At 45.0% G+C, this 12,288-nt stretch overlaps 2 protein-coding genes across 2 annotated transcripts in view; one reads left to right on the top strand and one right to left on the bottom strand.

The window, feature by feature from the left end:
• Window positions 1–12,288, bottom strand: part of CLRN1 (clarin 1) — a 49,869-nt gene that overhangs the window by 19,501 nt on the left and 18,080 nt on the right. The gene's annotated exons all lie outside the window — the stretch shown is intronic.
• On the top strand, window positions 2,520–10,314 carry LOC143808997 (uncharacterized). The gene is made up of 4 exons (XM_077292176.1): window positions 2,520–2,650; window positions 2,810–2,966; window positions 3,722–4,664; window positions 10,252–10,314. Exons 2-4 carry the CDS (start codon window positions 2,839–2,841, stop codon window positions 10,312–10,314), a joined length of 1,134 nt encoding a protein of 377 aa, XP_077148291.1. The 5' UTR covers window positions 2,520–2,650; window positions 2,810–2,838.

Genomic DNA, 12,288 nt, shown 5'->3' with positions numbered 1-12,288 from the left:
ATTGTAAATCTATAGGCTCTGATTGTGTCAGAATGGCAGCACCCCATAATCTAATTAAGCAAAGTACCAGCTGTATACCACTTTCCAATTTATTCAGACAACTCATATATGATTTATATAAATAGGAGGACATGGAGTTATTGCTGATCATATAATTTATTAAATTCAAAGAAAAATACAAGAAGAAATATCAAATTTACATGATAAAAATGGATAATACATATCAAATGTGACAAGTGAGTTACCCAGGTGAGTGTAAATGACCTATGGGCCACACAAAGAGCCACAATATAACCTATTGATGATAAATTACTGACATCCCGACATTTCAATGTAGTTTGTGTGGTTAGACCCTATATCTATGCTACAGCATGTTACTAGTGGGCCATTATGCACAATATATAGTTATATATATAGTTATACACAAACTACATTGAAATGTCGGGATGTCAGTAATTTATCATCAATAGGTTATATTGTGGCTCTTTGTGTGGCCCATAGGTCATTTACACTCACCTGGGTAACTCACTTGTCACATTTGATATGTATTATCCATTTTTATCATGTAAATTTGATATTTCTTCTTGTATTTTTCTTTGAATTTAATAAATTATATGTTCAGCAATAACTCCATGTCCTCCTATTTATATATACCCCATAATCTAAGTGATACATTGTTGGATTCACGGTCTCTTTACCTACATTATGCTGCTCTCAGATGAGGAAGGAAAAACGTGACTGATTCCCTTTAAGGGGATTTTACACACAGTGGGAATAAATTTTAATAATAATAATAAACATTTTACTTACATGTACATAGGTTTACATTGTTTGATATGTTGTAGTGAGATTATCAGAGTATGTTCAGCAAAACTGTTAGAGCAATGAATACTAGCAGAATATAAAAGCTCATTGTATTGATAAATCCGCCCACTATGTTGCTAAACATATATATGTTAAACTAACGGATAATTCTATTCTCCTTTTTACAGCAGCCAGTAGTCAGATTGAAAATTGGATTCCTTTATTTATGTGGCCCGATGTGACATTTTATTGGCAGATGAGTTTTCCCACAACAATCAAGCTTACTGGACCAGCAGATTCCTGTATAATTAAATGAGATAGATTGGTTTGCAGAGAAAAATTTAATGGCTTCTCTTCGATGGAGTTATTCCGTGTAACATGAGGGCATCTATCGCTATATGTAAATATATATAAAAATAATACGTCTATACTATTCATCTATAATATGTATCAGCATATATACATAACACATTGCTCATCTGGTGGAAAGATGTAGACATATAGCCATTAGTGTATCTGCAGGTCTGCTTCAGTAAGTACCAAGCAGAAGATGTACAAGTGATTGATATTTCATGAATTGTGAAATTGACTCACTGCCATTTACCAACCAGTAGAAATGGCTGCCACACTGGGGCCCACTGTTCAGATGATTGATGTAAGGCCGCTTTCACATTTGCGGTTGTGTCCACAGCGTTTCTTCCGCAAATATCTGCATGCGTTGTGTATTCCTATCTTTAACATTATCGACGCATGCGTTTTTCTATGTTCGCGTTTTGCCGCGTTTGACGACGCATGCGTCGTCTAGCCGTCTGCGTCTTGGCGCGGAAATGCAACATGTAGTAATTTTTAGAGGCGTCAATTTGCCGCCTGGAAACGTATGCGGCTGATTGCGCAAGGTTTGCGCCCAAAAAACGCATTGTAGTCTATGTAAACGCATGCGTTTTTCAGTACATGCGTTTGCTTGCGTTTGCCGACGCATGCGTCTCAATTGAGAAAAACATGTCTAGACACTGATAAGCCACCCCCCACATACAAGGTGATAAAGGGAGGTAGTGGACATTTGCAGGTCACTAGTCAGCAGACTGCCTTGCAGACGAGACGCCCCACAGCCCCTTGGATCAGCAAACAAGCCTCAGAACTATGTGAGTATATCCTATCCAATGCATTTCTTTTCTATAATCTGTGTCTATGTGCCCTAATTTCTGTCATTCCTTTCTTTCTGCACACATCAGAATGTCTGCTTCTTCTGATGAGGAAACGCCTGGGCCTGCACAAGGGGAACATGTCAGCGAAGTGAGTATTCACCTCCTCAGATTGTATTCACTGTCACATCTACACATATGACAATGTATATTTTCCCTTTTTCAGACCACTTCTTCTACAGCGGAAGAGACTGGGCAGGAGACTGGGCAGGAGCAGCGTAGTCATGGCCGGGCAACACGGCGGCATCGTGTAAGTATAGCTGGCTGAATGTGTATTGTATCCTCACTTTATAATTCTTGAATCTTCATTTCTTTCTACTTCTCTCTTTCTTTCCCTTTTGCTTCAGCACCAGTGTTTTTTTTTACTTCAATATTCATGCCATTCCTCTGATTCTGTTTTCTGTCTTCCGTATGTGAACGCCTCCTATATTAATGTACTTTTTGTTGTTAGGTTCCAGAGGAGGATGAGGACCTAATTGAGAATGAACACCTCATCTCCCTGGTTCACGAGCGAGTCGCATTGTGGGACACCCGGGATCCACTGCACGCCAACAATGTGACGATCCGGAGGCTTTGGAATGAGGTGGCTGCAGCGTTGTGGGATGGCTGGGCCAATGCCCCGGCTCGGGTCCGTTCTGCATTTGGTAAGTATCGCAATGCAGTGTGATGTAGTCAATACCTTGGCCATGCTCACACAACTGTGTATGATGTGAGAAAGTCATTACTTTTTCACAGCACATACAGTTGTGTGACCATGGTCAAAAGACCATTGTCCTAACTATTATGTTTTGTTTTGTCAACAGTGTCAAAAGTGAAAACACGTTGGAGATCGATGAAGGACCGCTTCAACAAGGACCTGCGCCAAGAGAGCCGGCTTCCAAGTGGTTCTGCAGCAAGGATACGCAAATACAAGTACCACCGCATCCTTGCGTTTTTGAGACCAGTCCTTGCACGAAGAACGTAAGTATATTGGTTAAAAAAGAAAAAAAAATGGTGTATAATGCAATTTGTTGTTGGTCATTATTTCCCATCAGTATTTGTAATCCGAAACCTTGATTGATTGATAGATGCAGCAGTGGGGTACGTGTTCTTTGAATACTTTCCCTCACATAGTTCCTCTCCAGGTTTTGGCATACCAATACTGATTTGAAATACTGATCAAATACTGAGAGTGTGACGGCAGCCTGCACAACAGATCTATACTCAGCAAGTTAGGTGTCAGAAATAATGAATTCAGGATGCCAATGGCTCCTCAATTCATTTTTCCTGACACTTGTCCTGGTGAGTATACAGGAGGCTTGTATGTCCTCTGTCGTCAATTCGTATTTCCCATCAGTATTTGTAAGCCAAAACCTTGATTGATTGATAGATGCAGCAGTGGGGTACGTGTTCTTTGAATACTTTCCCTCACATAGTTCCTCTCCAGGTTTTGGCATACCAATACCTTGTATAGAGATATGGCTTGTATTGTCTCCATCGTCTCTTCATAGTTTACATCAGTTTTTTTAATCCCCAAGGACTGGTCGATGCATGCAGAAGTATAGCATGTTGTTTTATGAAACTTTTATTCCTACTGTTGAACTCCTGGCTTGCAAATTCTGATGTAAAATTCACTACAAATAGTAGTGTGACCTTTCCCTATCTGAATGTGTATCTAACTGTTCAGTTATCTTTTTGTAAATGTTTTGTAATTTTTTTTTTTTTTTTTTCCGCAGCACTTGGAGCTCCACTGTTGGCCCAGGTTCTGGAGCGGTCCTTCATCAGTCAGCCACGGACCCGTCCCAGCCATCCTCCAGCGCTGCAGCAAGTGGGCCTGCCACACAACCTGGAGACCAGGAAGCTGGTCCATTAGGTGTTCCCCTTCCCCAGTCCTCTGCCTCTAGCCAATTTTTTATGGGCTCCTCCCGGCAGCGGCAGAGGGCCGCGGACAGGTCACTCATGCCCGAGTTTTTGCACTTGAGCTCGGTCTTCCATGAGGGACTCAAGGCGATGGGTGACCGACTGGATACTGCCATTAGTCATATGAGCACACGTATCCAGGAGGTAACCACAGCCCTTGCCCAAGTGAAAGCCGACCTCCAGAGGCCAGCACATCATTTTTTTAATCAGATAGAACAGGGCATGTCGGAACACCTTAGTCCTGAGCTCCAGATTACTGTTATGCAGGCCTGCAATGCTGCTTACGTGCAGGCTATGCAGCAGAGTCGGTATTTTCAGCAGACAGTGGGGACATTTCCAACAGTGCCCACACTGTCACGCTTTACATCAATGCCGACATCTGCTGCATACCACTGCACGGCCACCTCCATTCCAAACACTTCCGGACCGTATTATAGCACCACCACCATGCCCAGTGCAGTGGGTCAGCCCACCGCCACCACCATGACAACTGCTGCTCCTGCTTGGGCCTCCTCCACTGCCACCAGTATGCTGCCGCCGCCGGACCCTGCCCTGGTGTTTCCTGGCACCACCACTACCAGACTGCCGTTGCCGGACCCTGCCCTGGCGTTCTCTGGCACCACCACTACCAGACTGCCGTTGCCGGACCCTGCCCTGGCGTTCTCTGGCACCACCACTACCAGACTGCCGTTGCCGGACCCTGCCCTGGCGTTCTCTGGCACCACCACTACCAGACTGCCGTTGCCGGACCCTGCCCTGGTGTTCTCTGGCACCACCACTACCAGACTACCGTTGCCGGACCCTGCCCTGGCGTTCTCTGGCACCACCACTACCAGACTGCCGTTGCCGGACCCTGCCCTGGCGTTCTCTGGCACCACCACTACCAGACTGCCGTTGCCGGACCCTGCCCTGGCGTTCCCTGCCACCACGACAACGTGCCCGCGCAAAACAAGGAAGGGGAAAGGCAAAAAAAAAACAAAAAACCATAGCTATCCCTCCCCCCTCACCTCCCAATGTGTCTGTAATGTCTGGTTTGTCTCACCCTTCCAGTGTGTCTCAACCCTCTCATGTGTCTAGCCCTATCCCTGAATATCCTGACCCCAGTAGTTTCATAGCGCCTTCTCCTGCCACCCCTATGTCGGCTACAGTAAGCCAGACCTCACTACTCAACACCCCACAATATCGGCACTCAACCCCAAGCAGGCGCAGTTAATTTTTTGGTTTGTGTGTGTTTAATAAACCTGTGTTTTTTGCCCCAATAAGGTTTGGTTAATTGTGTATTTCGCCACCGTCACCACACAGCATGCGCCAATAACAAATTATGCGTCAAACACTTTTTTGGGGGCCACCTCCAACCTCCAGTACCTACTTAGCAGAACACTGAAGCTTCTTTCTGTTTACTCCGTGACTTTTGGTCGCACACAGAAGACAAAATGGTGGTAATACACAGCACAACTATACTCAACAGGTCCTTTCTTATCCGAAACATTATTTATGACCCCTGACCTGCTGATTTTAGAAATGCATTGTATTACCTCCATTTTATCTTATTGGTACATATACATATATTTCACACAAAGTGAAGGAACAATGTACATGGCATATCAATACTCACCCGAACAAGTGTCAGGAAAAATGAATTCAAGAGCAAATAGCATCATGAATTCATTAGTTCAGACACCTGACTTGATGACTATAGATCTCTGGTGTAGGCTGCCATCACACTGTCAGTATTCGCTCTGTATTTTACAGCACTATTTGTAAGCCTAAACCTGGAGTGGAACTATGTGAGGAAAAGTACATTAAACAGATATGCACCACTAAAAGAATTTAACTACCGCTCCTGGTTTAGGCTTACAAATACTGATGTTAAGTACTGGACAAATACTGCGACAATAACGGACATCGTCTATACAGTCTGCGGCAAAAAGCTAATGGTGAACCAAGACAGGACTCACGTCAACAACCTAAGCCCAAAAACCCAAAGTGGTTTGTTAAGGAAATAGATAGGAGACATGGTGAAGAAAGTAAATCACAATTATTTTATTTGAAAAAACATTAACATTCCAAACATAAATTTGCAGACCCGAAACCAGCAGTACATTTTACACCATATTGTCCTGCCATGGCACACGTCCAATGTCAGAATCAAAAAACGCTGCAAATTGGTCCCGCATGTGGCCTACTTCAACTGTTGACCGCAGCGGGTGATGACGGTAATCAGGCAAAGGGTTGGCAACAGGTTCATCAAGTTCTATGGTGGGTCGCTCCTTAGCCAGAATGAAATTGTGGAGAACCACACAGGCTTTAACTACCTCATCCACTGTCTCCATTTTTAGATTTATTGCAGTTGCTAGAATGCGCCATTTGGACACCATAATCCCAAAGGCACACTCTACTGTTCTGCGTGCCCTGGTTAGTCTGTAGTTGTAGATCCGTTTTGTGCGGTTCAAGTCCCGACTTGAATAGGGCTTCAGGAGATTTTCACTCATCTGAAAGGCCTCATCCCCAACCATTACAAATGGCAGCGGTGGGCCTTGAGTGTAGGGGAGTGGTCGTGGCTGTGGGAAATTAAAATTTTTGCCATAATCACGTCGGCCCATATCAGAGGTTTTAAAAGTCTGTGAATCGTTGCCACGGCCAAAAGCACCAATGTCCACAGCAATGAAGCGACAGTCCGCATCGGCTATTGCCATAAGAACTACTGAAAAATATTTTTTGTAGTTGAAGAACTGTGATCCCGTTCTGGCTGGTTTGGTAATCCGGATGTGCTTCCCATCCACCGCACCCAAACAGTTGGGAAAATCACAAACAGTCCAAAATTTGTCAGCAATTTCTTTCCACATGTCCTCCGTGGGTATGGGTATAAATTCCTCATGGAGAATGGTCCATAAAGCCCGGCAGGTTTCAAAAACAATTCCGGACAGCTTGGAAATCCCAAGGCAGTACTGGAAATGAAGGGATGACAAGCTCTCTCCAGTTGCAAGAAATCTGTAGTAAGAATAAATAATTTACAAAATAGGCAAAAAAACATCAGACCTGCAAAAAATTTTGGTTAGCTTTTGTTTAGAATTATTACGTACCTTAAGGTAACCAGGAGATGTTCCGCTGGTGGAATGGCTCTACGGAGCTGTGTGTCCTGTCTCCGGATGGCTCCTTGGACACGATCAAGCAAATCCCGGAAAGAGTCTTGTGACATCCTGGTATATTCTGGGAATTTTTCTGGGTTCTCATTGAGCTCGCCATACAGGGTGTGATATGTACCACGGCTCTCCCGCAGTTCTACAATGGGGTGTTGCCAAAACCGCCTACGCCTTGTCCTTCTCTGTCTTTCCCGGTTTCGGTGTTGCTCCCAAGCAAACGCACATGCCAGAAAAATCTTGATGCTCAGATCCAGTTTAAAGTAATAGCTATCCATGTGAAGATCCATCTTCTCACAGGACACAGGAGCAAAATCTGAAGATTTCAGCTGTCCTAGGGTCTATATATAGATTTCACATAATACACGCCCTCTGTAGTCCCATTGGCTGGTTCTTGCATCTAGAATTTTTCTCTGGTAAAATTTTGCGACATGCGCACAAAAAACGCAAACGCATAGAAAACGCAAGCAAAAGCATGTAAACGCTGCGTTTTAATGACGCATGCGGTAACCGTAAGCGTTTTAAAAACGCTGCGTTTACACGCGTTTTCATGCGTTTTTCGTGTCCTTGCGTTTGCGGATTAAACGCTGCAGATTCAAACGCTAATGTGAAAGTAGCCTTACTGTACAGCCCATGAATGCGCTTAGCAGGACGTCAATCTGCTGAACAGTGGGCATGATTAGAAAATAGATGTCACTGCTGCAAGAACAGAGTGCGGCACAGCTACAATGTTGTTTTATCCTTTCAATGATGGCTGCTTCACATGACACTGACATGATCTGGATGCTATTTTTTTACTTTTATAGCGCCAATAATTTCCACAGCACTTTACAGAGATTAACACCATTGGGGTCACATTCCCTATCAGTATGTCTTTGGAGTGTGGCAGAAAACTGGAGAACCCAGAAGAAACTCATGCAAACATGCAAACTCCTTGCAGATGTGTCCTAGCTGAGATTTGAACCCTGGACCCTATGCTGCAAACAACAGTGAGCCACCATGCTGTCTAGTACAAGGATTTATCTTTCACATTGTGTAGGCAGGGAGCGCTCTTGTTAGAAACGCTGAGTCCTACAACTACCTACAGTGGCTTGCAAAAGTATTCACCTCCTAGGCTTTTTACCTATTTTGGTACATTAGAACCAGTGTTTAAATATTTTGGTAATCTGATTTGTGTGTGATGTATCAGCACTAAATAGTCTAAGTTGGTGAAGTGAGAAAAAATAGACATAAATTAAATTTATGGTATCAAATTACTAAAAACTCACTCCTTTTGCGATTAAGCCCCTAAAAATTTCTGGTCCAAGCAATTACCTTCATAAGACACATGCTTAGTGAAAAGAAGTTCACTTGTGTGCAATCTAAGTGTTACATGGTCTCTCAGTATATTACCACATTTTCTGAAAGGCCCTCAGAGGCTGCAACACCATTAACCAAGAAGCATCTCTAACCAAACAACACCATGAAGAACAATGAGATCTCCAAACAAGTCAGGGACAAAGTTCTTGAGAAATACAAGTCAGGGTTGAGTTATAAAAAAATATCCCACTCTCTGATGATTCCCCGGAGCACCATCAAATCCATTATCATCAAATGGAAAGAACATGGTACCACAACAAACCTGCCAAGAGAGGGCCACCCACCAAAACTCTCAGCCTGGGAAAGAAGGGCACTGATCAGAGAGGCAGCACAGAGACTAAAGGTAACCCTGAAGGAGCTGCAGAGTTCCCCTGCAGAGAAGGAGTATCTGTCCACACAATCACAATAAGCTGTACACTCCATAGAGGTAGCTTTTATTGAAGAGTGCGCAGAAAAAAAGCATCTACACATTTTAAGGCTCATTTTGAGTTTGACAAAAGACATGTGGGAGACTCACCAAATGTATGGAGGAAGGTGCTGTGGTCAGATGAGACCAAAATTTTACTTTTTGGCCACCAAAGTAAACGCTATGTCTGGAGCCAAATAAACACAGCTCGTCACCCTAAGAACACCATCCCCACAGTGAAACATGGTGGTGGCAGCATAATGGTGTGGATGTTTTTCAGCAGCAGGGGTCCACAAGGAAAATGGTCTGAGTCAAGGGAAAGATGGACTGTGCTGAATACAGAGATATTCTTGAGAAAACCCTGTCTCTGTCTGTCAGTGATTTGAGACTGGGACAGAGGTTCACCTTCCAACAAGACAATGACACAAATGATACTGTTAACCCATTACTTGCCAAATTAGCAATTTTCATTTTTTTTCTTTTTTTTAATGACAGATTTTTAATGATTTGGGTCCTAATGAATCAGAAACATAATTTGCAAAATTTTTTCAAGTACGGATTTTTCAGAAAAGGGCGTCCCAATATTCAATTAAAAATGGGGGGCGTGGCTATGGTGTGAAAGGAGGAAGACGTGCTTTGGGAGAGCTCCCTAATATCCTGCCATTATCCTGCCTATTAGACCCCTCTCTAAGCCCATATTCCGCTGCTGCAGAGACCCCTGGGGGTACTGAGGTTGCCGGCTCCTAGAGAGAACTAGGGCAGTGACGGGGAAATACCGGACAGGGAAGAAGATCGGCGGTGTGGTGATCCCTGTGGGTGACGGCGGCCATCTTTCAGGAGGACGCTTCACTTGCAGAAAGCGCGGCGCTGTGAATAAATACAATTGGAATCCATCCTGGACCCCCGGGAAGCGCTGGGCGCCTGCAGGTGAGAGCTGCGGGCCCTGACCCGACGGGAGTATAGAGAAGAGAGGCACATACCGGCAGTGGGGGTGGCTGTGTGCCCTGCATGTGGCGGCGGCCATCTTCCCAGCGGGAGATCCTGTGACACAGGGCGCGGCGCTGCAGATAGCGGCAGCTGGAGATCCTCCTCGGCTTCCAGAGGACAGCGGACGCCTGCAGGTGAGAGCTGCAGGACCCCGATCCGGCGAGAGAGAAGAGGAAGCTGTGCAGGTGACGGGGGAGGCTGTGTGAGGCAGCCATTACTGAGGCGCGTGCTTCTGCAGCAGAGGGGGCAGCGCAACCTTCCCATTACAGCACCGCGGCTGAGCAGCTCATATATAGTGCACATGGACTCAGGGACAGCGTGGTGTGAGCTCTGAAAGATTGAGCCCCACGTTCTCCCTATAAATAATAATCCAGCCGGCTGTACTTTTAATTGGAGACCTCCAGCCCCCCCCTAAACTGTTCTTTGCCATTACTTGGAACTTTCCCTATTGCAGGGACTGCCGCCCAACTCCAGCATACATCCCCTGATACTACATCAGCGTGCCTCCTGGTCATAGAGGCTCACAGCAGCATTGCGTACTATATACAATAACTCTGGTGTGGCTTCTAGACATTGTTGTGATTCTGATTTGGACTGCCCTGCTGCGTCACTCACTGGTCAATCATGCAGCGCGTAAAGAGTACATCTGCAGCTGACAAACTTAAAGAGTTTGCTAGGAGTGATGCCCAAGATAATACAAGATCTCTTAGAAATAGCTCATCACAAGCCCAGCGGGGGAAAAATCGTCCTTCTGATAGTACTGATGAGGTTGAACAAGATGAACTGACTCTTGCGCAGGCATCTGCACAATTAATGCAGGCTATATCCCTGACTAGAACGTCCCTTTCTGAGCAGATAGAGGATGTGCACACTGAGGTGGGACGTCTAAGACAAGACATGCAAGCTATGAAGGGACGTATGACGGAAGTGGAGACAAGGGTATCTCAGGTAGAAGACACCATTAAACCTATGGAGGCAAAATTGGCGAAAGTTCCATGAATGCCTGGAAGCAAAAGGCTGATGATTTAGAAAACAGAATGCGCCGTAATAACATCCGCATCATAGGTCTACCGGAACACGTGGAAGGCCAGCAACCTGAAAAATTCTTGGAGGACTGGCTCAAGTCCTCGTTGGGAGACATGTTCTCCCCAATGTTCTCAGTGGAAAGAGCTCATAGAGTTCCCACCAAACCTCATCCTCCTGGAGCTCCACCCAGGCCTTTTCTGGCACGTATCCTCAATTGCAAAGACAGAGATGCTATCCTGCGGTTGGCACGACAAAAGAGTCCCATCAAGCTCGACGGTGCTACAATCTCGATATTTCCAGACTTCTCTGCTGAGCTTCGGAAGCAGCGGGCAAGATTCGTAGATGTCAAGAGGCAACTTAAGGATAAGAACATTATTTATTCCATGATATACCCGGCGCGTTTGCGGGTTGTCAGCAATGGCTCCTCCCTATTCTTCACTGACCCGTCAGAGGCGGCGGACTGGCTGCGTTCTCGTGGGAAGTCTAATGGAGCAGATCTCTGATAGATTCTAAGCTGATTTACAACTTTTCAACTGTTGAACTGGAGCTCTCCCAATGAGCGCTTAGTACACCAATAATACCGGACGCTGGAATCAGCGGGGGTATTCCCAGGTTTACTTAAGGATGGGAGCGTTGAATTAAGCTCCTGGATTATCCAGTTTTTGTTAAGTTGTTTTTTTTTCTTTTTTTTGTTAAATTTAACTAGCCTCAGTAGGTATCTAGGTAACAGCCGCCTTCGATACTGTTATAACCTTCTATGCGTAGTATGTGGACTCTTATTATTATTGTCGATGCATGTCATGTCTTTAATGAGTGAATATGGGGTCTGAACTAATATGTATGACATGGAACATACGGGGTATTAAATCGCCCCGAAAGAAAATTAAGGTGTTTTCTCAGATAAGGCGGTACCATCCCCATATTGTAGGCTTGGTAGAGACGCATTTGACCAGAGACACGGCCAGATATGTACAGAAGCCCTGGGTACAATGGCATGCTCACGCATTTCACACTAGCTATTCGAGAGGGGTGTCATTGTTAGTACATAGAGATGTCAGATGGGAGGCTCGGGCGACTCGACGGGACCTGGAGGGACGTTTTGTTTTTGTCCATGCATTAATTGATTCCCGCGAATATGTCATATTATGTATTTACAACCCTCCTCCGGCCAATGCCTCTGTACTTAAGATGGCAATGAGCTTTGTGTTAAATTACCCAGACGCATATGTTATTTGTATGGGTGACCTCAATCTAATTATGGACAGTGATCTCGATAGAGTGAGATTGGGAGATGGATCTCCTGGGGATCCCTTGCCCTTCCCTCCTTCTTCAACCCCGACTCAGTTGGCACTGTTCATAGAAAATAGCGGCTGGGTGGATCTGTGGAGGGTACGTCATCAGGGGGAGAGGGGATATACCTGTCACTCATCCACTAAACGCTCTCTCTCACGTATAGACTATATCT

This window comes from Ranitomeya variabilis, chromosome 2 (genome assembly GCF_051348905.1).
Source record: "Ranitomeya variabilis isolate aRanVar5 chromosome 2, aRanVar5.hap1, whole genome shotgun sequence".
Taxonomy (NCBI): domain Eukaryota; kingdom Metazoa; phylum Chordata; class Amphibia; order Anura; family Dendrobatidae; genus Ranitomeya; species Ranitomeya variabilis.
This window is presented reverse-complemented; position numbering and strand designations above follow the sequence as displayed.

Bases quoted from the DNA above. Each gene is read 5' to 3' on its own strand.
- LOC143808997 (XM_077292176.1), top strand. From the start codon at position 2,839: ATGAAGGACCGCTTCAACAAGGACCTGCGCCAAGAGAGCCGGCTTCCA. The intron at 2,967-3,721 runs GTAAGTATATTG...TTTTTTCCGCAG, and splicing joins CCAGTCCTTGCACGAAGAAC to CACTTGGAGCTCCACTGTTG. The intron at 4,665-10,251 runs GTGTTCTCTGGC...TCCCTATTGCAG, and splicing joins CGTTGCCGGACCCTGCCCTG to GGACTGCCGCCCAACTCCAG.